The sequence below is a fragment of the Pelodiscus sinensis genome, chromosome 5 (genome assembly GCF_049634645.1).
Source record: "Pelodiscus sinensis isolate JC-2024 chromosome 5, ASM4963464v1, whole genome shotgun sequence".
In the NCBI taxonomy this organism is placed as follows: domain Eukaryota; kingdom Metazoa; phylum Chordata; order Testudines; family Trionychidae; genus Pelodiscus; species Pelodiscus sinensis.
This window is the reverse complement of record NC_134715.1, coordinates 117,298,428-117,326,421: the sequence shown is the minus strand read 5'-3', so window position 1 is coordinate 117,326,421 and position 27,994 is coordinate 117,298,428. Positions and strand designations below refer to the sequence as shown.

The 27,994-nt window shown below is 38.9% G+C and overlaps 1 protein-coding gene across 2 annotated transcripts in view; it reads left to right on the top strand.

The window, feature by feature from the left end:
* Positions 1–27,994, top strand: part of FAM193A (family with sequence similarity 193 member A) — a 127,444-nt gene that overhangs the window by 80,491 nt on the left and 18,959 nt on the right. For both annotated transcript variants that reach the window (XM_006134711.4, XM_075930865.1), the window contains 10 exons: positions 60–172; positions 355–597; positions 3,866–4,019; positions 4,117–4,296; positions 5,039–5,284; positions 14,477–14,675; positions 16,249–16,521; positions 17,009–17,291; positions 23,928–24,114; positions 25,688–25,918. In XM_006134711.4, coding sequence (XP_006134773.2) covers positions 60–172; positions 355–597; positions 3,866–4,019; positions 4,117–4,296; positions 5,039–5,284; positions 14,477–14,675; positions 16,249–16,521; positions 17,009–17,291; positions 23,928–24,114; positions 25,688–25,918 — 2,109 coding nt within the window. The remainder of the gene's footprint in view (positions 1–59; positions 173–354; positions 598–3,865; positions 4,020–4,116; positions 4,297–5,038; positions 5,285–14,476; positions 14,676–16,248; positions 16,522–17,008; positions 17,292–23,927; positions 24,115–25,687; positions 25,919–27,994) is intronic.

Genomic DNA, 27,994 nt, shown 5'->3' with positions numbered 1-27,994 from the left:
GTTAAAATTTTAGTGAACATACTTGCAATACTAAAATACTGCCTTATAATTTACTTCAGTTAAATAACAAGAAAACGCTAGCTGGTGAGAACAACTTCACAGACACAATGAGGCATATGTTGTCATCACGTTTGAGCATGCCTGACTGTCCCAACTGTAATTATAGAAGAAGGTGAGCTGATGTTTTTAATATGAGTTCATAATAAAACATTAATCTCTTGTGTTAGAGAAAAGAGGATATCAAATATTATAACTAACACAGTACATTTAATAAAATTGTATTGCAACTTAAAACTATACTTCTAAAAATCTGTGGCACTGGTAGTAACAATATTTATCTTAATTTTTGAGCAGATGTACTTGTGATGACTGCAGCCTTTCACACATTTTAACATGTGGCATCATGGATTCACCAATAACAGATGACATCCATATTAACCAGTTACCACTACAAATTGATTCTGCTCCGGATTATCTGTCTGAGATCCGTCCACCTAGTATGTCTTCAGCAAGCTCAGGATCAGGTTCCAGCTCTCCTATCACAATTCAGCAGCATCCAAGACTCATCCTTACAGATAATGGCTCAGCACCAACTTTGTGAGTGCTGTTTTTATTTATACATTTTGGAATAATAAGGAAATTGAGAGAACTGTGGGAGACTAGCTACAGAGAAGGTGGACATCATTTAAGTGAAACTGTCATTGTTTAAAGATTTAACACTTATATTTGCAGTAGCAAATCTCAATTTGCCTTAGAAAGATCAATGTCAAACCTGACTATAAAAACTGATTTCTGATTTATTTATTTTTTTAGGCCTCTGGCGTGAGATCGGGTGACTTTTTGAAAGATTAATCATCTGATTATAAGTAAATTATAAGTGAATTCTATCAAGATTGTGGAATAGACATTGATTTTAGACTTTAAGCAAAGAATTATAGAACTGGAAGGGTCCTGAAGAGGTCATGGAGTCCAGTCCCGTGCCCTCACAGCAGGACCAAGCGCTGTCTAGATCATCCCTGACAGGTGTCTGTCTAATCTGTTCTTAAATATCTCCAGTGATGGAGATTACACAACCCTCCTAGGCAATTTATTCTAGTGTTTAACCACCCTGATAGTTAAGAAGTTTTTCTTAATGTCGAACCTAAACCTCCCTTGCTGCAATTTAAGGCCATTGCTTCTTGTCCTATCCTCAGAGGCCAAGGAGAATATTTTTTTTCTCCCTTCACCTGCATAAGAATTTTTCTCAAGATTTTTATGCAGTGGAAGTTCTCATCACCTCTAAAAATTAGAGTGAATTTGGGAATTGAGGCATTTGATATTGCCTCCTGCCCCTTCCTCAAACCAAGATGGGGTAGAAATTGAATTTTGTATTCTCCACTCAGCAAGTTTTGATAGCAAGTATTAACTATTATACTCTGATACAGTAATGACACATCAATAACAGTGAGGAACATTAGATTTATTCTTCCATAACAATAAATAGTGAAATAGTTAACGTGGGTATTTTAGGTAATCATCAATAAAATTTAATTTTAACATTTTACTTAAATGAATATGCTTAGCATGAATATGTTAGTTACTATTTCAGGCTAATATCACTTCATTGATTTATACCTGGCTCTCATTTCAAAATTTATCTTTGCATTTGTCATGGCTAACGCCTTACTGCTTTGTATTGAAAGCATAGATTCTGGAACAGCTATGTGGTAACTTTATGTTAGTGGCATTATACCCACTATTTCTGTTCACTGTAATTACTTTTCTCTTTGAAGCAGTTAGAGCCAGAAGTCCATTCAACTTTTTTTGTTTACATTAAATCAGTATGTTTCCAAAATGTCTAGTGTTGTGCAAGTATTTCAGTTTTCTTGTCCACCTAATCGTAGGATTTATATCTGTTTGCTGTGTTGATACTGTCTAAATGAGATGAACACAGCTGTTTGGGTAGTTCAATATATGGCCCATTTGTCTTGAGAGACCATGGTAAGCAGTGGCAGTGACAATCTGAGTTGTGCCTGGATCTGCAACTTCTTTCATGACCTGTTGTAGTAATTGTCGCCAGGTGTTGCGATCTAGTGACATAGATTCCCAAGAGCTTGGATTGATGTTAAACCTTTTCATAATGGTTTTTATGTATATCCTCGAAGCTTAACTTTGGCCTTCCTCTTGCCCTTGCTCCACTTGTTAGTTCACCAAAGAGGATTTCTTTGGGAAGATGTTTATCACTCATTCTTCTCACATGGCCAAACAACCAGAGTCCTCTGTTGTTAAGGATCGCTATGAGACTGGGTATACCAGCTCTTGATAGGACATCTACATTTGAAACTTTGTCTTGCCACTTCATATTCATGATTCTGTGAAGGCAGCAAAGGTGGGAACTGCTCAATTTTTTTATTTTGGCATGAGTAGGTAGTCCAGGTCTCAGATCCATAAAGCAAGACACTTAATACGCATTAATACGGGGGAGGGATAGCTTAGTGGTTTGAGCATTGGCCTGCTAAACCCAGTGTTGTGGAGGCCATTTAGGGATTTGGGGCAAAATCAGGGATGGTACTTGGTCCTGCTGTGAAGGCAGGGGACTGGACTCGATGACCTTTCAAGGTCCCTTCCAGTTCTAGGAGATAGGCAATCTCCATTACTATTATAAAAGTATCTTTGTTTTCAATGTCAGTTTGGGATTGTTCCATTTTCATTTCGTAAGTCTGCCAAATGTTGTGGCTGCCTTCCCAATTCTGATGTTCAGTTCTTCATCCATGGAGAGATTTGACAGTAGACCCAAGGTAACAGAATTGTTGAACCACTTCTAATGGACTGTTATTCAAAATGGGTAGTTCTACAGTGTTGCATTATGTTATGAAAAGTGTCAGTAGGGTTTCTTATCCTTAGCTGAAATAATCTATATCCCCTCGTTCTTTATTTTAGTAAAATTTTCAAGATGTATTTGTAATAATACAGATCTGCTTTTGCTAATATTTTGCTATGTTATCTCCAAAAATCTTAAATTAACTTCAGTTCTTTAGGAATGAAGATCAATAATTTTAATTACCTCATAAAAAACTAATTTAAGCAGCACTTACTGAATGCAGTGTTATCTACAAATAGGCACTGGTTCACTCTTCCTGCTTATTCTGTTTTTCAGATTAGGGTATTAATAATCTCTTAGGTGTTTCTATTCCTGTGGCACATGTACTGAATTAAATCTCAGCAAAACCTCTCACTTTTATTTACTAAATGTGCAGGAAAAATTTCTAGTTCCCTATTTAGGAATTGTATGAATAGGTACTATAAAGGCCTGAAGGATAAGCACTTTTTTAACATATGTATGCTAATGCAGTGGTGTCAAAGAATGCATTTGGAGGAAATTTTTTAATTAATGATCATTAATTAGAAAATTGTTATGTTTAGTCATTTGTATAGGGAATTCTGGTTTAACATTTTCAGTGCTTGAAATAGTTTTAAACTTTTACACTTTACATGTTTGTTTTTTTTAATTAAGAAACTAATTGAAATTAAAACTTCTGTTTCATCAAAGAAAAGGCAGGATTTTACCATTTATTGTATTTTGGCGTAATGGAATTATTGAATTTCTTGATGGCATAATAGGGGGAAATTGCATATAAAAATACTATAAAATATTTTAGTGCAGGCTTGCTACTCAAAACTTAAACTATTGCCCTAAATAAGTTAGATGGTAGGTAGTTACCAAGTTATGTTATTTTAAAAAACAGCTATCTTTAACTGTTTTGCTTTAAATTGAAATACAAATTTATCTAAATTTTATTTAATTAACTCCAGTGTTTTGTAATTGCATTCACAAGGATTCAAGTTACTGATCCATCATCATTTATATAAGCCTCTCTTTTTCCAGTGGTAGCGATGATGAAGATGTTGCACCATTATCAGCAAAATTTGCTGATATCTACCCATTGAATAATTATGAAGATGCAGAGGTTGTAGCAAACATGAATGGAATCCATAGTGAACTAAATGGTGGAGGGGAAAACCTGGCATTGAAGGATGAGGTATAGAAATTTACATATTTTTTGTCTTTTTTTTCTGTCAAATGAAGTAGTCTTTGGACACTGATTGATCCTTTGTTTTCTAACTATGGATTTTCAGTCTCCTCAGGTGAGCAGTACTAGCAGTAGTTCTTCAGAAGCAGATGATGAAGAAGCAGATGGGGAAAGCAGTGGTGAACCACCTGGGACTCAGAAGGAGGAAGTAACTCTAGGGAAAAGAACATTAAGGAAAGATGAGACAAAAATGGATAGTCCACCCCCATCTTATCCCAGTCAGCAGGTATAACTCACTGAGGTCTTATGCACATTGTAAGCTATCTTTGAAATATTGGCTATTTGAGAATGAGTGAAAATTGTTTATAAGGTAAGTTGTAGTTATGGGCACTCTTTTTATCTGTGTAGTTGTCATTATGAGATTTAAATTTGAATAGAGCATATAACATTTAGAAATCTAGTGATGGTTGGCAATACCTTCCTTGAACCTAAATCTGAGACCTTTGGTAACTTTCTGTACCTCATTGCCACTGTCTTAAACACTTCTTCCTGGTTGAAATAGTACTTCAGTCAGTATTAACTTAAACTGTTAAACTTACAAAAGAAATCCAGGATGAACTTACTGTTCTGACTTTTAATGACAACAATGTTTTAGTTAAGTGACTTACCATGGTTTTTTTTCTCATCGGTAGAAGTAATTAATGGATATTTCAATAATATATCTGAAACAGATTTACAAAAGCAGGAATCTAGGATAGTTCAGTGCTTTGTACGTTCTATAATAGATGTCTTGCATGTACGTCTGTTGTGACTCAATATTTTATTGGATTGCTAATCTGTTTACTAACAATTCCCAAATATCATACTTAACTCTTTGTTCAGTGTGTGTTAGTTGTTTTAATCAATAGTACATACAGGTTCCTTTGGATTTATAGAAATTTTATTATAAATTGGCTTGCTTGCATTCATAAAACTGTCTGAATTCCTTTTCTGACAAAATGGAAAGAGTAACTTTTAATTCCTTGCAGGCTGACCAAGGTCCAAATACTTGTGAATGCCATGTCTGCAAACAGGAAGCTTCCGGTCTTACAGCGCTCACAGCTGGACGTCTTCCTGCCGGCCATCAGTTTGTAAATCCAGAAAAATCTGCACATCCTGCACTTCACCTTTATCCTCATATACATGGACATATACCATTGCATACTATTCCTCATCTGCCTCGTCCACTTATCCATCCCACATTATATACAGCTTCTCCTTTTACACACAATAAGGTAAGTGTAGCTAAAAAAACTCTTTCTAGTTTCAAGAAAACAGTTGTAAATGTGTGTACATTACAGTAGTTTAACTTAAGGCCTTATTAGCACATTACACTTTACTCTTTTCCTGATTTATAAAGATATCTACTCATATTCTGTAAAAGGGAAACCCAAATTTGAGAATACCCCAGTTCTGGTGGAATTTGATCATGACTGGATTAGAAGTTATCTGACAAAACTTGGTGGTAAATTTAGTCAGTTTCTTATCAATTGAAGTGGCTATAGGGAGAAGAAGAAATTTTTAAAAGATCACCATAGTTATATTAAATATGGCTATGCTAAATTTTAAATTTGTATATATTTGAGGTCAAAGGTGAATAGAAGAAAGGTGGCTGTTCCTTCTCAGCATTGCTGTCCTGGATTTGGATCAAAATGGTAATACTGTGAATTAAGTCAAGTATAGAGGACTACTTGTTGAATGTTTTTGTGCTTTAGGAGAGCATAAATTCAGCAAAGCACTTCTAAGAGCATTATTTAGCAAGATAAGAATATTGTAATCCATGTTCATGGACATGTTAATGTGATGCTAGTGAGTAGGGCCAGATAATTGCCTAGTTAGCTTTGATTTCATACATGCCTACTTCTGTAAAACTATCAGTCTCAGACCTATTTGTTCTGATTGAAGTTTCTGAGATATTTGCACTTTACAAAAACTGTCAAATAAGATTGAAACAAAAATGTGATTCACCTTTGCAGTAAAAGTTTGATCTGAAAAGAGATTATAAAAATTGGATCTGTGGAATTCCACATCATTCTCTTAAAAATCAAGTAGTTTTTTCATGTTTAAAAGTATTCTAATCATCAACCTCCTAAACTAAGTCTGAGTTTTGAAAGGTTGATGAACAGAGGAAGGACAGAAGGACAGAAATTTCTTAAACTTTCTTGCATAATCACCTCTAAAATGAAAGGCCAATGGGTTTTTCTAAGTAATATGGAAGGCTGAATTTAGCCTGTGTCACTATCTGGAGTAGCTCACAACTATGAGTGTCTACCTCAAGTTAGACAAACAAAAAACAGGGGAGACACTCCAGGCTGGTGGTGTGTCCTATAACTAGATTTTTACCAAGTCAGTAGAAGTGTGAACTCCTGGATTATTATATCAGTTAACAAAAAGCATAGACAGTCCTCTTAATCTCTCCATTCTATCTTGTCACCTAGACAAACTAGATTTTGTATGGGAGCAACCACATCAGGGTGCTCCCAGTCCAAGACACCGGTCACTTACTCTTCATCAATTGTTTCTCTAGATCAGGGGCTGGCAACTTTTTGGACTGAGAGCCGTGTCTGGGTATGGAAATTGTATGGTGGGGCAGAAGGAGCTCTATAAGGGATATTACCAAAGTCTGGGATGGGGGGGTCTCTGGGATGTAGCAAGGGGGAAATCTATAAGTGATGTTACTAATCTGGGAGGATGAGGGATTTATGGGGTGTGATATGGGGAGGTGGCCTCTGCAGGGAAGTTACCAGGGACTCCTAGGGCCCTTCCAGCAGTGACACCAGCATGGCTTTGCCCGACACTGCCACAGAAAGACACATCCTTTCTGGAATGGGTGAGACCCCTAGACAGTTTTAAGATTCTCCAGGGTGGAGCCATAGGAGAGTGGAAGGGGATTGTGTATGCTGCTTAACTGGGGAGGATGCAACACAGGGATGGGTTTCCTATCTTAGAAACAGCATGGTGAAGTCACACCTGTGGGCTCTGTCTAGACTGGCAAGTTTTTCTGCAAAATCATTTGATTTTGCGGAAAAACTTGCCAGCTGTCTACACTGGCCGTTTGAATTTCCGGAAAAGCACTGACGATCTCATATAAGAGCGTCAGTGATTTTTCCGGAAAAACTATGCTGCTCCCATTTGGGCAAAAGTCTTTTTCCGAAAAACTTTTGCCCAAAAGGGCCAGTGTAAACAGCACAGTAGTGTTTTCTGCAAAAAAGCCCCGATCGTGAAAATGGCGAACGGGACTTTTTTGCGGAAAACCGCGTCTAGATTGGCCACGGACTCTTTTCCGCAAAAAGTGTTTTTGCGGAAAAGTATCCTGCCAATCTAGACATGCTTTTCCGAAAATGCTTTTAACGGAAAACTTTTCTGTTAAAAGCATTTTCGGAATTCATGCCAGTCTAGACGTAGCCGTAGAGTGTGGTTCTGCATGCCAGAAGATAGTGGAATTGTGAGTCAAGAGCTGAAAAGCGCTGGGGGGACAGAGCAGGGGGCAAGCCCCCAATCCCATTCTCTACGGTGGAGCTCAAGGGTTAAATAGAAAAGTCTGTAGGATTCGTTTGCTCACCCCTGCTCTAGATATGCACCAAAGCTAACTCTGATAACCAATTTTGATAGCTAATAAATCTTTAGATGGTTTATATAGAAAAGGAAGTGAGAGTTATTGAGAGGTTAAAGCAGGTAAAATATATACCAGTGAGTTAGTTTATAATTCCAAATGGTGGCAGTGATGTAATAAATTCCCAGGTACCCAGAAGTCTTCCTAGGGTTTTTTTCATCTGGTATTTTTCTCTGTAAGTGTCCATACTGTCCAAAGATACATTTTCCCTTGAATCCATACTTATAGCTGTTTCTTACAGAAAACAAGCTGACAGTGTCAATACTCACATAGGCTTTTCATTTGATGATGGTGAGGAATGCATTTTGTATTTTTGAGCTCTGATCATCTCACACAATGACCACTTGCTTTGAAATTAGCTCTTTTCTGTTAGAATTCTTCATTTGTTTTCCACAAGACTTTTCTCATTTTATTTATTTAGTTATAGGGGCATACACAATACAAATGTGAGCTACAATGTAATAAGAAGATACAAATAAGTGAAAACAATGAAAGTAACATCCCATTTATTTTCATGAAATTTCAATACCAAATACACCCTTATACATGTCCCCACCAAAGCTTAGGCCTAAATCTAAGTCTTTAAGGTACCATGGGACTCCTCATTTTGATCTATACTAATACACAAGTGAATTCATCTGGAGCTCTGCAATGAGCTGGAATCTGGTCTGCCAGCATCACAGGCTGAATCACTTTTACGGTCAGTAGTATGTGAGAAGCAAGGGCAGGAAACCACAGCTTCACTTTCACTTGTATATGCCGAGTTTGCAATTGGAAAACTACAAATCTTTAGTTGAAAATGTAGCAGACTTGATATGGAATCAGTGACTCTGAAAATTTGGGACTCCACAACGCTACTTTTAAAGTGTAACTCTCCAGATTAGAGCAAACTTGCAATCACACATCACAGCCTTGTAAATCAGTCTGATTCAAATGTCTGGTCTATAGTGAATTATCTGTGTTTCTGTGATGAAAACAAATAGTTGAAGTGCAAAAATCTTAGTGGATCATACAGAAAAGCCATAGAACACATCAATTGCTGTATATATTCAGATGAAAGTAAACTATATTGGTAACATCTGTAAAAAAGGGTACAAAGTGGGTTTTGTTAGAAAAGCGTCAGGAATAAGAAGTAAAATGGGAAAAAATCAAGTCAGTGTAGAGTTTAATTGCTTTTGGAATTTTTGACGCGATGAGTCAAAGGGGATTCTAAAATGGGACTTTAGTATTGTAAGGAACTGTAAAGCAGAGAGGGAAAGCTATTGCAGATGGTGGTGGCATGAAGAAGGTTATACTAGTCACTGGAAAGATAAAGGGGATAGGATGGAAAATGAAGACATTTTACTAATGAGGTGTATCCTGCCCTCACCTGGAGTTGAGAGGGAATATTTTTGCTCCCCGTGGTCCCACCCTCACATCTGGGATGCCATAGCCTGTTGGGCAAAGTCTGTTTCTACAGTTTCAGAAGGGTAGCCGTTTTAGTCTGTAACTGGAAAAAAACTTAAAGAATGATCTTGCAGCACCTTAAAGACTAACAAAAAAGGATGGGGGGGAGGGAAGAGGAGGAAAAAGAAAGAAAAATAGGGAAAAGAAATTTTCAATTAGAGTGTCCATGCTAAATGAAGCTGATAAGAATACTTAGTACCCACTCTAAGTACCCTTTGTTTTGTTTTTTTATGTCATCAGGATGTGGAAAGTAGTGGGCCATCCAGCCAACATCTTTGTTAAGACGTCTGTTGTAGGAATTAAACTTGCAAATGAAATAAAATTCTGTACCTTCCCTGTCGAGCTGGCTTTTGAAATTGGTTTGAAATAATAGTGACTTTGAGATCCATTAATGAGTGTCCAGGGAAGTTAAAGTGTTCCCCAGATTTCTGTGTATTGCCTTGTCAGTTGTCTGATTTGTATTAATTAATTCTTTCTTGTAGAGACTGCCCAGTTTGGCCAATATACATGGCAGAGGGGTATTGCTGGCACTTGATGGCGTAGATCATGTTAGTGGATGTGCAGTTGTATGTGCCTCTGATGTGGTGGTTTATGTGGTTATGCCCTGTGATGATATTGTCTGTATAGATGTGTGGGCAGAGTTGGCATTGGGGTTGATTTCAGGGGTGGGTTCCTGGATGAGTGTGATAGAGGTGTGCTGCATGATTATTGGAAGAATTTGTTTGAGGTTGTGGGGTTGTCTGTAGGCGAGGATTAGTCTATCTCCCAAGCCTTGTGAGAGTGAAGGGTTATTTTCCAGGTTAGGTTGTAAATTGTTGATAAATTGATACCTGGGTTCTCGCCTAGCTCTGGCAATCTGTATTTTCACTTCTCTGGGTGGGCATTTCAGATTTAAGAATACTTTATATAAATCCTGTAGGTGTTTGATTCTGTCTGTGGGATTGGAGCAAATCTGGTTGTATCTTAGGGCCTGGCTGTAGACAACTGATTGGGAAATGTCTTGGGTGGAAGCTGGAGGCATGTAGGGAAGTGTAACGGTTGGTAGTTTTCTGATGTAAGGTGGTGGAAATATGTCCATCGTGTAATTGTGCTGTAGTCGCAGCGAAGTGAATCTCTTGTGTGGACTGATCCAGGCTAACCTTGATGGGGGTCGGGGTGGAAGTTGTTGAAATCCCTGTGAAGTTTAAGGGCCCATATGGATCCATATCATGAAAATGTTGTCAATGTAGTGTAAATAGAGTAACAATGCTAGGGGGTGAGATCTGAGGAAACGTTCAAGGTCAGCCATAAAGATGTTGGCATATTTTGGGGCCATGCGGGTGCACATAGCTGTGCCGTTGACTTGTAGATACAAATTTTCTCCAAATTGGAAATAGTTGTGTGTGAGGACAAAGTCGCAGAGCTTTGTAACCAGGTATGCAGTGGCATCATCAGGGATAGTGATCCTGACAGCCAGTAGTCCATCTTCGTGTGGAATTGTGGTGTAAAGAGCTTCTATATCTGTGGTGGTCAAGATGATGGTGTTTTCAGGAAGATTACTGATGTTTTGTAGTTTCCTCAGGAAGTCAGTGGTGTGTCAAAGATAGGTGTGCTGGCAGCATAGGGTCTGAGGAGAGAGTCCGTATAACCAGATTATCCTGCTGTAAGTGTGCCAATGCTGGAGATAAGTTGTCTGGGATTTTCAGGTTTATGTACCTTGGTAGGAGATAGAAAACTCCTGGTCAGGGTTTTGGGAGGGTGTTTGTGTTGATTTGGTCCTGAATTATAGCAGGGAGTTTCTTGTTTTAGAGTTTTTTATATTTTTTTTTAAGTGGGATCGGAGGAGAGAAGCCTGTAGAATCTGGTGTTAGTGAATTGTCTGGTCACCTCCTGTTCATAATCTGTTTGGTTCATGATGACTACAGCATCCCTTTGCCAGCCTCTTCGATTATGATGATAGAATTGTTTTTGAGGCTGTGTATAGCATTGTATTCTGCATGACTGAGGTTACATGTTGTTTGCTGACAATGTGAGTCCATGCACATGTGCAGAAGCAATCAGTGTAGAAGTCAAGAGACTGGTTATGTCTGTCAGGAGGGGTCTATATGGATGCCTTCATATTGCGGGGTTGGTGGCGGGCAGCTGCAAGGTCAGTGTTGTTCATCAGTGTGTTGGAAATATTCGTTTAGGCAGAGGCGGCGAAAATGGGCTTCCAGATCTCTATAGAATTGAATTATATTTGTGGGGGTGGTGGGGCAGAGAGTCCTCAAGACAGGACCGATTCTTCTGCTGAGCTAAGAGCGTGGTTAGGTTGACAATGTTGCTAGGTGAGTTGAAGGTCCTGGGACTGAGATCCTGAGGCATGTAAGAGTTTGGATAGTTTTTCTTCTGAAGGGAGGTGAAGTTCATTGTAGGTAGCTTGTTGGGTTTTAGTAAAGTCGAGCAAGAGGAAGCTTATGTAGAAGTTGGGTTTTTTGTGAGAATCTCTAATGTTGAGAGCTCCTCCTTGATTTTCTTCTGTTTGTTGTAAAGTATGCTGATTAGGTGGTTCCACAGTTTTAGAGAGTGTGACATAATCTGTGGCTATGGTCTGTGGGATATGTAGATTGTAGTGGGGTTTTCACCTTCATTCCATTAGGTATGATGTCCATCTGTTTGCACTTGGATAGGAAGATGGTGTTTGTTTGGATCTGTGCAAGTTGCTTTGTGTAGTTGATGGATTTCCACTCCATAGAGCTGAATTCAGTGCCTTACATGTTCAAAAGTTTCAGAGGGGTTAGTCTGTAACTGGAAAAATTTAAAAAACAGCAAATAGTCTTGCAGCACCTTAGAGACTACCAAAAATGTAAATGGTATCATGAGCTTTCAAGGGCACAACCCATTTACCTTATTTTGAGTTAATGCCTGCTTAGAGACTAACAAAAAATAAATAAATAGCACATCCTAATGACATAAAAAAACAAAGGGTACTTAGAGAGGGTACTAAATATTCTTATCAGCGTCATTTAGCATGATCGCTCTAATTGACAATTTTTCCTCTATTTTCCTTCTTTTTCCTCCTCTTTTTTCCCCCACCATCCTCTTTGTACTATTTATTTGAAAACTGGACCCTTTCAATTCCATTAATCTGAAGAAGTGGGTTGTACCCACAAAAGCTCATGATGCGATCTACATTTTTTTGTTCGTCTCTGAGTGCTGTGTCTACACAGCAAAGCTGAACTTGAAATAAGCTATGCAAATTGAGGTACATCAATTACATAGCTTGTTTCAAAATAGCTTATTTCAAAATTGGGAGCATCTACACAGCACTTATTTCGAAATAGAGTGCTCTTCCTCTGACTTCACGTACTCCTCATACTGTGAGGGTTACAGGAGTTGGAATAAGAAGTTCTCTAGCTTAACAGTATTTCGACATTATTTCGGAATAACTGCCTGCTGTGTAGACACGGACTAAGTTATTTGGAAATAACACCAGGTATTTCTATATAATATTGCTGTGTAGACATATCGAAAAGTGCTGCAAGACTATTAGTTCTGTTTCCTTTAATGGCCAGGATCAGTTGTAGTGGCCCTAGCTAGCCTTCAGGGAAGCAAGGCTTAATGGCCAGAGTCAGTTTCTACCTCACTCTAGGCCCTTAAGTGCAGAGGGGACACAATTGGGTGGGAGGTACCACTCACTCAGCTTCTCTGGGTCACTTCTTAATCTGTGTCCTGGGACTGTCATCTGAGAGTTGTTGGGGTCACTGGCGTTGTCATCCCAAAGAGTTGGATTAATTCTAAGTACCAGTACAGGACTCGTGTGCTCTGTCAGAGCAAGTCAGTGGAACAGCAAGTCTGAGAGAAACTTTGGAGATTGTATAGGAAACTTTTGAGACTGGATTTTCTTCACTTCCAATAACATTAAAGATTTGAAGAGAGAATAAGCAGTGTTCTGTGATTGAATTTATACAGACTCCTAGTTGTTTCTTTAATTGTAAGATCTGAAATTAAAGATTATAGGAAAGGGTTGTACCCTATTGTCCCTCCCTACTTCTGATAACTTTATTAGGTGCTTAACAGGCACAATAAGTCAAAGATTGTAATCTTTGTAATTCAGAACAAAGTTTAAGAGGTTGGTACAACTTGAGAAGGAGGACCAGTGTAAAAGTGTACAAACATGACTTTTTATAGATGAGCTTTGTGCCCGATTAGTAGGTGAGAAGTTTTTTGTTACTGGAGTCAAGTAGATTTCTAGAACTGATCTCATCCTGCCAACTTCCTAGTCATCACTTGTTAATTTATTTTGTGATGGTTACACTAATAGGAAAGAGGAGTGTGTTGTACTTCAATTTTTAAAAAAATTTTATTTTCAAGGGGTCTGTTCCATACACAAAATGTGGCACGAAAGAAAGCATGGTGGTGCTTGTGGACTAAGTGGACAACTAACGCTGGCATATTTGTCAGAGAAATGGGGCTAAATAGTGATGACCCTTCTCACCTATGAGTGTTTTTGACATTAGTTCTTAGAAAAGTTATTGGACACAGCTGGTGATTTCACTGATAATATGCACGTTTCCAGATGTGTATATATCTTTTTCCATACCATTCATTTTGGAAGACTAGAACTGAAATATTTTTCCTGAGATTGCTTAAAGGTCATAATATTCACAGGGTACCATACTCAAACTTTGTCCCCAAGATTGTGTGCTGAAAGGCAAAATTTAAGTCAGAAGAAGTTGGGAACCTACATCCATGCAACTAACGGAAGATGCTGTGGGCTTCATTCTAACAATTCTAGGAACAAAACAGTTTATACATTTCCTACTTATTTTTTTAAAAATTGGAATCCATGTTAACATTGTCATTGAGATGTCGAGTAGAAAATTTAGAATACTAGACAGATTGTTTTTAAATCAGTTTAGATTAGAATATTTACTAATATTTCTTTCTCTTGTGCTTATTCATAAGCTCCCTGATCACAACTGGTTGCTGTAGTAATACTTATATTACCTATATATAGTGGATTGGTTTTTTTGGATAATAGGTAGTTAGAAGTGAGGCATTCATAAAGTTTCAGTTTTTATGCAAATATAAAATGTAATAAAAAGTGAAGACTAACAGAAACACACTGAGTACACTTTTTATAAAAGGAACACTTTTTTCAAGTTTTCTGTCAGCTGGTTGCTCTTTTAAGGTCGGCATATAAGTGAATATAGCAGTTAAGCTCCCACACACATGCATATATAAATCTGCCATAATTGTCACTGTGGGAGATGAACTTTTATTAGTTTTTAGCTTATACAATTTCATATAAGATCAGAACACCTTATTATACTGACTTGAATATTGTTGTTGGAGTAACTGTGTGGGCAGGCAAACGATTAATTAGAAAATACTTTTATTTTTGTAGGCATTACCGCCAGCACCGGTTCAGAATCATACAAACAAGCATCAGATATTCAATGCATCGCTCCAAGATCATATATATCCAAGCTGTTTTGGAAGCACTCCAGACTGGAGTAGCTCAAAATTTATAAGTATTTGGGGATCAGAAATGATGAATGACAAGAACTGGAATCCAGCTACCTTTTTGCCCGACACACTTCCTGGTGAGGGTTTGTTATAATTTCACACTGAATAGCTATGGAAATTGCATAATCAAACTGAATGTGGCACTTTGTCTGGCAGTAGTACGTTTCACTGTCATTTTTGAAAAGAGCAATTCCGGTAAAGATTTGCATAGACAGGGAGTTATGGTATCTGTAGTAGCTGAAAACATCAAAGTAGAAATTGTTTAATCTCATTTCAGGGACAGAAGCAAAAACAAACCACCTCTCTTGGCCTCTAGTATGAGATATTTATAGAGATGCTTTCATCTTCAGATTTGTGCAGCTACTGAAGGATGTGGTTTAGAGAGATGCTTATAAGGAAGGGATAGGAAGTAAAAATCCCATGTCTCCTATCATAAGACCTTGGTCTTGTTTCATAAAATTATAGGAGCATTGTTAAACTAACACCACAATGGATGCCTCAGATTCCTTTCTCTTGTCGCTGTGTGGGGAAAAAAGCTAGTGATTGATTTTGATGCAAAACAAGCGTCACGGTATTTTCATGTTATATTACATTGTAGAATCATTTCTTTAGACCTTTGAGTTTATTTAACTTGTCATACAAAGGAACAATTTATATGTCAGCTGTCAGTTGAGTCACATATTTAGGGGTTTGTCTAAATTAGAATGTGTAGAGGTATGTTTCATGTGAGTTCAATATGTCTTGTTTCATTAAACTGGTAAGTCTCAGGAAATTTTAATTGCCATTTGCCTATAGAAAAGTCTGTGCTGGTTTTCAGCAACATTCTAGAAATCTAAAATATGAAAGTGAGGTAGAACAAAAGAAACTCAACCAGTAAAAGACTAGTAATTGTTTACATGTACCTTGCTTCTCTTGTTTTCATTACAAATATTGCATTTCAATGCAAGACTTTTTCCTATCAAAAACATGACTCCCTGAAAAACTGTCTTGTTTTTATGAGACTTTATTTGCTTTGTGTTTTGGTTGTCTCTTGTCTGGCCTATTTCTAATTTGTACCCAGCTACTACAGTAGCATTAAAAAACTAACAAAATACTCCATTCAGGTCACTAGTGGAAAACAAGTGAGTGAGTAATCTCCGTTGTTATGGAAAGTCACACCACAAAAAGGCACTTGGAGTCGCCAAAAACTAAGTAAGCATTAAGGCTAAATTTTCTTCTCACTCTGACTGAGGTGGTATGCTGCCACTGCCTGTTGTGTTATATGGCTAAACTGGACATTAGATTCCAGAGCTATCAATCTTGCGCCTTTCACAAGTGCTAAAATCACTTAAAAATTAAAAGGTTGAACAGTTATGTACAGTAATGCAGTATGCTGCTTATTGCCACTACTGATATTTAAGAAAACATTTCAAATTTCAGTTTGAGACAAATTGGTCTGAGAATTTAAATGTAGTTACACTTACATAGACTAACATTCAGTGAGAACATATTTACTTGATAGTCCTAGTAGGCCAGCGATAACATACATGGCTGGATGTGGAAGTACACATCTAAATTCAGCAAATTATAACATGCTTAAAACTGGTCAACTGCTATAAACACAATTCTGGTAATGGTAGAAGTCTTAATTATTGTGTGTTTCACTTGAAGGGAGTGATCTATTAGCACCAGCACTCTCAGAAATAAGACCTGAAGCTCTTCCTACTACATCTAGCAATGAAGCAACAGCAGTTACAGATAGCAAAGAGAAAAAAAATGCTGCCAAGAAGAAATGTCTGTACAATTTCCAGGATGCCTTTATGGAGGCTAATAAAGTTGTCATGGCAACCTCTTCTGCCACTTCTTCTGTCTCCTGCACAGCTACAACAGTGCAGTCAAGCAGCAACCAGTTTAAAGTATCATCTAAGAGGCCTTCCTCAATAGGTAAGAACTATAATGCATGTCAAGTTACTTCGTCAGTTTCTAAATGAATGAGTCACAAAGGTTTTAATTAGTTGTAGTTAGGTTTAATTATCCTTCCTATTATGTATTTAAATGGTTTAAGCAGATTCTTTTAATCAAAACTGCACTATTACTCTTGAATTGTATATTTTTCTACCCTTAATCCAAAAGGACTTAACCTCAGGACTCATGATTAAGGTTGATTTGGCCAAAATATTGGTGTGTGTAAAGGGAAAATAGATTTTAAAAATATATTCTTTAAATATACTTTATTGCTTAGTTTGTGACAAGTACAGCTGTACTAAAAAGATCAGTTAACTGATTTTTTTAAAGAGCTAGAAATAAAGAATGGCTGAAACCACCACTTGACTGATTCGTTGCAACTCATGCCGATTTCTGTTAATTTCCTTAAAAAAATTAAGCACCCTTTCCTTGTTTTTGTGTGTTGTGTATTTTTTTTCAAATTTAGGAGACGTGTTCCACAATATAAATAAAGAGGACCATAGACATTCTGCACCAGTTGCACCACGAAATAGTCCTACTAGTTTAACATCCCTTCCTTCACTGTCTCCTGCTGCACTGTCTCCAGCCACTACACCCCATATTTCAAATCTTGCTGCTCCATCTTTCCCCAAAACTGCTGCAACAGCTCCTGGGTTTGTGGATCCACATTCAGGTCTTTGTCCTTCCACAGTTGCACCCCCTACTTCTACCACAGACAGCTCTGTAAGTGCACCACCAAGTGTCTGCAGGTGAGTTTACTTTGTTCAGACTTAAATTGGTGTTAAAAATAGTAATAAAAACATACAAAATATATTGGATAACTTTTGCCACACCATTTTGTACACCACTATAATGAGAGAAGTAGTTTTATTCATTTAATAGATGAGCAAGATACCTGGGCTCTGTTCTCTGCCACTCACTAGCTGTGTGTACAAGTCACATCATATGTGATGTAACTCTCAAAAAAAGTGTGGCCATGGTGTTTCAAGGTAGGGTAGTATTTTTTTTTCCACATGAAGAAACATGCCTTTTTACAGAAGCTGAACAAGCACTGGGTCTCACTATATATGCTGAAACATCACCTGGGGTGGAAAAATCAAACTATGCTTTCTGGTTCATTTATTATTCCCAATAATAAAGGTTTCTGTAAAGGGGAATCCTGTCTTACTAATCTATTAGAGTTTTTTGAAGGGGTTAACAAACATGTGGACAAGGGGGATCTAATAGATATAGTACACTTAGATTTTCAGAAAGCCTTTGACAAGGTCCTTCACCAAAGGCTCTTGTGTAAATTACATGGTCATGGGATAAGAGGACTGAGAACTGGTTAAAAGACAGGAAACAAAGGGTTGGAATAAATGGTAAATTTTCAGAATGGAGAGGGTTAACTAGGGGTGTCCCCTAAGGGTCAGTCCTGGGACCAGTTCTTTTCAACTTATTCATAAATGATCTGGAGAAAGCAGTGAGCTGGTAAAGTTTGCAGATGATAGCAAACTGTTTAGGATAGTCAAGACAGAAGCAGACTGTGAGGGACTCCAAAAAGATCTCACCAAACTGAGTGATTGGGCAACAAAATGGCAAATGAAATTTAATGTGGATAAGTGTAAAGTAATGCACATTGGGAAAAATAACCCCAACTATACGTACAGTATGATGGGGGCTAATTTGGCTACGACGAATCAGGGAAGAGATCTTGGAGTTATCGTGGGCAGTTCTCTGAAAACTTACACGCAGTGTGCAGCGGCGGTCAAAAAGGCAAATAGGATGCTAGGAATTATTAGCAAAGGGATAGAAAATAAGACCCAGAATATCTTACTGCCCCTGTATAAAACTATGGTACGCGCACATCTTGAATACTGTGTTCAGATGTGGTCTCCTCACCTCAAAAAAGATATTTTGGCCTTGGAAAGGGTTACTAAAATGATTAGGGGTTTGGAACGGGTCCCATATGATGAGAGGTTAAAGCGACTGGGACTTTTCAGTTTAGAAAAGAGGCGGCTGAGGGGGGATATGATAGAGGTCTATAAAATCATGAGTGGTGTGGAGAGGGTGAATAAAGAAAAGTTATGTATTAGTTCCCTAAATAGAAGAACTAGAGGACACCAAATGAAATTAATGGGTAGCAGGTTTAAAACAAATAAAAGAAAGTTCTTCTTCACACAGCGTGTAGTCAACCTGTGGAACTCCTTGCCAGAGGAGGCTGTGAAGGCTAGGACTATAATAGTGTTTAAAGAGAAGCTAGATAATTTCATGGAGGTTAGGTTCATAAAGGCTATTAGCCATGGGATAAAATAATGTCCTTGGCCTCTGTCAGAGGCTGGAGAGTGTTGGCAGAAGACAAATCGCTTGATCATTGTCTTCAGTCCACCCTCTCTGGGGCACCTGGTGCTGGCCACTGTCTGCAGACAGGCTACTGGCCTAGATGGACCTTTGGTCCGACCCAGTATGGCCGTTCTTATGTTCCAATAAGTAAGCTTCTAAATGTGGGACTCATTAGAAAAATCTATTGATGATGCATAAACCAGGATAGATCCTTTTATGACAGGTCAGGACTCCCTTAAGATTGTTACTCAATGAGCTGAGACCCCGACTAAGCCTGTTTTCCCTTCCAACATGGACCCCCCGTCTGTTTTGTTGAGTCAGACACGTTAGCCTGCTACACCACAGACACAGGGTCTGGACCATGCCCCCAAAGCTGCAGACTTTAACTGAAAATAGCATAGCAAGATACCAGTGTCCAACACTTGTATAACCCAGCCCCTCTGGGAGTTGAACCCTAGGGCTTGTTTACGCTACATAATTTTGTCAACAAAACTAATATTGATATGAAAAATCAATAAAAGCGAAGTCACTAAAGCATGTTCACGCTTGCTCCCTCTGTCGACAGATCGTGTCCACATTGGGGGCACCATCATCTACAGCGTGAGCAATGTACTATGGGTATGTATCCCACAGTGCCTGGCAACATCTGGTGACAGATGTAGTGAGAACACAGAATGGAGCATGGCACATCATAGGACTATGGAAAATGTACTGTCAGGCAGGCTATGAGTCCCAGCCCTCCAGTGGTTTCCAGCTTCCTTTTGTGACATTTTTCCAACTGCCAATCTTTGCTGTAGACTACAGCATCTGCAGTGAGAGAGGATGGGTCCCAGACTCTTCTCCCAGGCTCTGTTAAGTGTCATGAGGATATCACACATGGCAGCACAGTTAATAGTGAAGTTACAGAAAGAGGTATCAGGGGGTAGCCATGTTATTCTGAATCTGCATAAACTACGAGAAGTCCTGTAGCACTGTATAGACTAACAGATTTATTGGAGCATACGCTTTTGACAAAGTGGGTCTTTGCCCATGAAAGCTTATGCTCCAATAAATTTGTTGGTCTGTAAGGTGCCATAGGACTTCTTGTGTTTTTACTGAAAGAGAGAGGCTCAGAGGTGCCCGGTATTCTGTCTGCTATGGACAGCAACAACTTAGCTATACTTTTTGTATTCACAGAGCAGTTGCATAGTGTCTCTTGTGGATTAGAGAAACCAGCACTTGTGGGATCACATCCCTTTGCAGGTGTAGGATGAAGACAAGCGGCTACATAACTTTAGGCTTTGTAAAGCAATCTTCTTGGAGCTGAGTGCTGAGCTGCTCCAACCTACAACATAAGGACACCAGAATGAGAGCTACCCTCTTGCTAGAAAAGCGTATGACAATTGCTGTCTGGAAGGTGATGACTCCAGACTGCTACCAGTCAGTTGCAAATCAATTTGGAGTGGGGAATTCTACTCTTGGGACTGTATTACTGCAAGTGTGTGGGCAAATAAATTGCTCTCTGCTACAGAGAACTGTGATTTGGAGAAATGTGCATGAAATAGTGGATGGCTTTGCAGAGATGAGCTTCCTTAACTTCCTTTTGTAATATACCAATCATTTGTCACTGGCCCTTGCCAAGCACACACCTCTTCAAATACACAAAGTATGGTAGGTGTTGGGCTTGGAATGCAGGGTGTATAAGAGCAAAAGAAAATAGAGTCTCTGCAGGCTTGAGGTGCAGCTTTGCAGGGAACTGATTCTAAAAATATCACACTTTCCTATGGACAAGTATCTTTCTAGCAGACCTCTCATTGCTGAGTGTAAGAAGGGAAACCAGGAGGTATACTACATGCTTGTGGCTTTCGTCCTGCTCCATATGCAGCTAACCTATATACCACTTTGGTCCCTGCACAAGTGATTGCAGAGTAGCATGGAATTGTGTCCTACAGTGGGGGAAGGTACAAAACTCTACTGCCATGGAATCTGACACAGAAAATTAACAAGTACATCCAGGAAACTTTCCAGAACATCTCTCTGGAGGATTCCATTGAGATCCTGGTGTCCATCAACACCCTGTTTGGCCACACCAACTTAGCTTGAGAGAGTAATGTCAATCTCAAAGAAACACAGCCAGCTTCCTACTTTTCTCTGTCCTACCACCAAGTCTGCACGTTACAGCCACTTATGCTGCATCTCGTCTCCTGCTTCATGCTCCCCAGAGAGCAGCTGCTGAGACTATCAACCTCAGGAGTAAAGAACAATTCCTGGTGGCCTGAACACTACCCCTTCCAGGTGACCCTACTGTGAGTGCCACCTCCTTGTCCAGCTCATCTTCTTCATCAATAATTTCATCATCTGGTTTAGAGCCTCTTTCTGCTGCCTCCATGCCCTTCAAAGTATCCATGGAGCTCTTAGTGGTGGAGGTGGGGTCACCACTGAGGAATAGCATCTGGTTCCTTATAAGAATGGCAGGTCTTAGGTGCAGTGCCAGAGTGACAAGTTTGCTTCCCTTGCCTTATGATATGCCTACCTCAGCCCCTGTGTCTTTTCTCTGCACTGCAATGTGTCCTCCTCATAGCCCTTTCTGCACAAGCCTCAACTTCCTTAGGTCAATAAATGGCGGTATTTACACTGGCTGTTTATTGGGAATAAAGAGAGGGGGAAAGAAAAAAAGTCTCAAGTAGAGTGCAATTTTTTTGTCACTAACTGGGTGGTGGTTGCAATAAAAGTGGCATTGCAGTGTGTGTGCTTTCTTTGTTTTACCATCAAAAGGTTTTTAGTGACAAAACTTGGTAGCCTACACAAGGCTCTATATAAATCCATCTTAGGTTGTATAGAGATCTGTACAGTATAAACTTAAGAAATTTCCCCCTCTGTCTCAATGTAAAGCGAGAGGCACAAACTCCTTGTTCTCCCCCCAGGTGTAATTATTTACACTGGGTTTATTAATAAACAAAAGTGATTTTATTAAGTGTAAAAGGTAGGATTTAAGTGGTCATAAGAGATAGCACACAGAACAATGTAGATTATTAAGCAAAATAAAATCTAACATGCAAGCTAAACTTAAAGAAAGTAGTTCCATACAATATTTTACTCTGAAAGTTATTCTAATAAATGTTTTTCACAGGCTGAAAAGCCTTCCAGCTTGGGCCAAATCCTTCCCCCCAGTTCTGTCTGAGATTTCCGGTAGTCCTCTTGGGTGGGGTAGCCAGAGAGAACTGAAAACTTAAATTACCTCAAGCCTCACCCTTAAATATGTTTTGCATAAGGTGGGAATCCTTAGTAACTTTCCCTCAGCTCTTGTGGAAAAATAAAGCATACAAGATGGATCCCAGCATCAGGTCACTTGGCCACATATCTTGGTGCTACCATAGCCTCTCCTTCCAGGCTTGCAAGAAAAACCGGTCCATCCACAGATCATTACTTTTCTTGAATATTAATAATGGCCCTCACTTAGCAGGACTACATTAGTAACACAGGTTTGTACTTCATATTTCTAACTTCAAATATGGGAATGATACATGCATAGAAATGGGAATCTTGTTCAATAGATTACAACCTTTCCAATACTGTCTTATATGAAGTACCTTCCCATGCCCCATCACACATTTGTTATATCACAATTATTTTGACAGGGCTAGCCGAAGCAAAAAGCAGTGGTAACTTATTTTGTTAATCAGGAGACCTGATTCAGAAACCAACAAGGAGTATACTTATTAAGGAAGCTATCAAATTAAATAGTTTTTTGACCATAAGTGCACTTGAAACTTCTCTGGGTATCAATTCTCCATTTGGAAAATGAATATATCTACCATTTTTGTGATGCTTAGTTTAAAAGGTCTTTGAAAGCATTGGGTGAACTGTGCTACGTAAGTACAGAATATTACCTCAGAGTGGTTTTTGTAGTCACCTTGGTTCTCTAGTGTCTGAGAAGCATAGCAAGATACCAAATAGCTGAGTCATTCTTCTGAGTACCCTGACCTGTTCTACTTGTGGTGTCTATGGAGAAGGTGCGAGGCCACAGCATTAGCTATGTTGGTACAGCTTGAGAACCAAGCAGAGTCGTGGCTTGGTGTTAGCTGTTCACTTGAGTTAATTTAAGAAAAATAGGCATAGCTTTATAACATCTGGCTAGCTTTGAACTAGATAAATTATTAAAATATAAAATGTTTTTTCAATACAAAGAAATGTTTTTCTGTGCATAGGTTATGTGGTCTAATGCTATAGAACCTACACTTCTGCTCACGTTATGAGGTGCTGCTGTAATGCAAATAGTATTAAGACAGTGTTTCTTAAATTGTGTTCTGCGGCACACCGTGAGGCAGTTGGTGTGCGCCGTGGAGAACAAGAGAATTCAAAATGGCCACCCTTAAAGGTACTTCATACTGTGCATAATTAGCTTATGGAATTCACTTGTGCTATCTTTGAGCACAAGAGATTAACAGAAATCAGAAAGGTTGGGACACTTACATGTATTACATGCCTATGTAAAGTTATAATTATGAAGGCTATTTTAAAATTTAAGGATATAATTCAACCTATGTTTACTGGTGAATAAACTTTCTGCAAGATAAACTATTCTATAAGTGCCTCCTGTGGCGTTTCTTGTCTTCTGTGATCTCTGATACTGGACTATTTGGATCACTGGCTGCTCCTTGGTTTCAGCTGATCTTCTTTTAGTAAAGAGTTTGGACACCTGTAGAAGCAAGTGGAAACAAGGAGAGCAAACTCTGTGAACAGCCAGTTATGCAGACCACAATTTTAGAATCACTTAGCTTTAACAAATGAAAACTACTGTTGGCCAGATTATGAATGCCTTAAAGACTAGGATGGATTTCTCTAAACACTGATTGCTCACTTTACACATTCACTGAATCATTTCATGAGCATCCCATCTCCCCTTAAAACACTCTATTCTCATTGCTTGGTTTTGAACATACAAATCTGCAGCCTACTAAGGTAGGTTTTGGTGTGATGAGAACTGCTTCTGATTCACATGTATATAATCCTACATCTCTCTCTGTGTATATATATAATATGTTTCTTTTCATTCTATTGTAATGAACCCTTTATTAATACAGTGATCCTGACTGTGAGGGCCATCGCTGTGAAAACAGTAATACGTATGATCATCAACAGTATGATGGAGAAGAGAGCCAAGATGAAGATAGCTGTTCAGAGCATAGTTCTAGTACCTCAACATCCACAAATCAGAAAGAAGGAAAATACTGTGACTGTTGCTACTGTGAGTTCTTCGGCCATGGAGGAGTAAGTTTTGCTTAACAATTTTAATGAGTAACAATCTTTAAGTGTTCTGTGATCTGTTACTTGTTGTAATATTATCTATTGGTTGTAACTGTTTAGTGGCAGAATTATTAAAAAATATATGTTCATAAATTCCTTTCTCTTCATTTTAACTGTAAATTTTCTAACCAGATATAAGAAGTTAACTGCACAGATAAAGGTTTTGTAGCAAGGAAATGCATTCTAAAGCACTTTCTAAAAGATGCTAAAAATAAGCTGGTGGGAAAAAAAACTGCCTGCATTGATTTGCTATGTGAACTCAGGCAAATTGTTTTACCTATGTTTTAAAATCTGTGAAATAGGGTGATTGTACCTTATGATACACAAAGAGCAGAAAAATAACAGAGACCAAACTAGAGAGGCTCGATATAAGGGTAGAAAATAAAATATATGCGTTTAAAAATTCCTAATGTGATTGGTCATCTGGGAGTAATTCAAGCAAGAGCAACAAATGAGGATTTAGGGGAGAAAAGCTTAACAATAGGTGCTTAGACTGATTTAATGATGGCTAAAATGTGTATCTTGTAGCCATGTATGAGAAATTGTAAAAAGTAAGGAGCCCTCTGTGGCTGGAAAGATCCTCTCTCACTAGCAGAGATTGGTCCAATAAAAGATATTACTTCACTCACGTAGTCTCTGGGATGAAATCAAGTTATTTAGTTTGTTCATATCTACTGGAAGATTTACCTTATATTGCTTGGGTCACTAACTCAAATAAGTTTTATTTTTCTTCATTGAAATCATTACACTGGGGTGGGACTGGGGTTGTGGAGTTCAGTATTTAGGCTGTCCTGGGGGGAGAGAACTGCCCCAGCCCTTTCTCACCACAGCAGCTTGAGGCCAAGGTGAGAAGTGCTTCTCCATGGCAGCTGCAGTGGGCACAGCTGGGGAGGAGTTTGTCCCCCAGCTGGGGAACCTATATAGTAGATAGCTTTCCCTTTCTCCGCCCTTGCTGGCCCAATTGGAGCTGTATCAATCTGAATCTCTGGCCCCTTGCTACTCTTCTAGTAATTCTACAGTATAATTGTCCATCCTGCCAGATGCCTCCCTTTTCATTTTCTGAGAGAGTCACATTCCAGGCACATTCCATTGTCCTGGCACAACCAAATCTTGGTCTTGCTTCAAGTTATGATAAGAGGATTTGGTGGTCCTGCCTTACAGTTTAAGAGGAGTTCTTGAACAGACAGATGGATGAACAGACACACAAACACTCTCAAATGTGCAATAGATAATCTGTCTAAGCATCAGAACTACTTCCTGACCTACCAGTGGAAAGTCTTTTGCTGGCATTTTGTCTCCTCCTGCCTTACCACCCATCTTGTCTACTGCAAGATGGAAATAAAACAAATCACTCTGACTTATGAGCCAGCCAAAAATCTGTCATGGTAGTGCTGTCTTTTGCACACACATTGCATGTGCACACATTGAAGATATGTATTGTTTATGCACTATCTGAAACTTCATATTGCAAAATTCTAGGCAGTACCTTGAAACTTTCAAGCCAGATCACTGTGATATTTTTCCTTATGGCCATTAGCCTCCAGCTGCACCAACCAGTAGAAATTATGCAGAAATGAGGGAAAAACTTCGTTTACGTTTGACAAAGAGGAAAGAGGAGCAGCCGAAGAAACCAGACCAGATTTCTGAAAGAGAAAGTGTAGTTGACCATCGAAAAGTGGAAGACTTACTACAGTTCATAAACAGCTCTGAGACCAAACCAGTAAGCAGCTCTCGGGCAGCTAAGAGAGCAAGACATAAGCAAAGAAAGGTAAGAAACAAGCCCATATTAATCATAAATTATATAACTTGAATTTATAAGGGCATTGTGTTTAGGTATTTGTGTAAAACTTTCCATCAGCACCATTTCGAATGGCAGTTTACTGATTGGCTGTTCATTATTGATTTTAAACTGTCATTGATGTAGCTTGTAGCATACAGGCACATAATACAACTGGTTTAATCTGATGGGTATAGTGGAATCACTGCTTAGTGAGGAGGGAGAAGCAGTAACAGGGAACTTGGAAATGGCGGAGATGCTCAATGACTTCTTTGTTTCGGTCTTCACCGAGAAGTCTGGAGGTGTGCCTAACGTAGTGAATACAAGCAGAGAGAGGGTAAGTTTAGAAGATAGGATACACAAAGAACAAGTTAAAAATCACTTAGGAAAGTTAGATGTCAGCAAGTCACCAGGTCCTGATGAAATGCATCCCAGGATACTCAAGGAGCTGATAGAGGAGGTATCTGAGCCTTTAGCTATGATCTTTGAAAAATCATGGCAGACAGGGGAGATTCCAGAAGACTGGAAAAGGGCAAATATTGTGCCCATCTATAAAAAGGGGAATAAGAACAACCCAGGAAACTACAGACCGGTCAGTTTAACGTCTGTCCCAGGGAAGATAATGGAGCAGGTAATTAAGGAAATCATATGCAAACACTTGGAAGGTAATAAAGTGATAGGGAATAGCCAGCATGGGTTTGTGAAGAACAAGTCATGCCAAACTAATCTGATAGCTTTCTTTGATAAGATAACGAGCCTTGTGGATAAGGGAGAAACGGTGGATGTCATATACCTAGACTTTAGTAAGGCATTTGATACGGTCTCGCATGATATTCTTATTGATAAACTAGGCAAATATAACTTAGATAGGGCTACGATAAGGTGGGTGCATAATTGGCTGGATAACCATAGTCAGAGAGTTGTTGTTAACGGTTCTAAATCCTGCTGGAAAGGGATAACAAGTGGAGTTCCTCAAGGGTCTGTTTTGGGACCCGTACTGTTCAATATCTTCATCAATGATGTAGATATTGGGATAGAGAGTACGCTTATTAAGTTTGCAGAGGATACCAAACTGGGTGGGGTTGCGACTTCTTTGGAGGATAGGGACATAATTCAAAATGACCTTAGCAAGTTAGAGAAATGGTCAGAGGTAAACAGGATGAGGTTTAATAAAGAGAAATGCAAAGTGCTCCACTTAGGAAGGAACAATCAGTTCCATACATACAAGATGGGAAGCGACTGTCTAGGAAGGAGCATGGCGGAAAGGGATCTAGGGGTCATAGTGGACCACAAGTTGAATATGAGTCAACAGTGTGATGCTGTTGCAAAAAAAGCAAATATGATTCTAGGTTGTATCAACAGGTGTGTTGTAAGCAAAACTCGTGAAGTCATTCTGCCGCTCTACTCTGCACTAGTTAGGCCTCAGCTGGAGTACTGTGTCCAGTTCTGGGCGCCACATTTCAAGAAAGATGTGGAGAAATTGGAAAGGGTACAGAGAAGAGCGACGAGAATGATGAAAGGTTTAGAGAACATGACCTATGAAGCCAGGCTTCATGAACTGGGCTTGTTTAGTTTGGAAAAAAGAAGATTAAGGGGGGACATGATAGCGGTTTTCAAATATCTAAAAGGGTGTCACAAGGAGGAAGGTGAAAATTTGTTCCTCTTGGTTTCTGAGGACAGGACAAGGAGTAATGGGCTTAAAGTGCAGCAGGGGAGGTTTAGATTGGACATTAGGAAAAAATTCCTAACTGTCAGGGTGGTCAAATATTGGAATAAATTGCCAAGGGAGGTGGTGGAATCTCCCTCTCTGGAGATATTTAAGAAGAGGTTAGATAGACATCTGTCAGGGATGGTGTAGACGGAGCTTGATCCTGCCTTGAGGGCGGGGGGCTGGACTCGATGACCTCTTGAGGTCCCTTCCAGTCCTATTATTCTATGATTATTCTATGATTATGCTGTTTTAAAAGCTAGTTGAGCTTTTTTGCTCACACACCAGTATATCATACCCTTATTTTTCATTGCAAATTAATAACCTACTGGAACTGCACATAATCATAGGGAGGTATC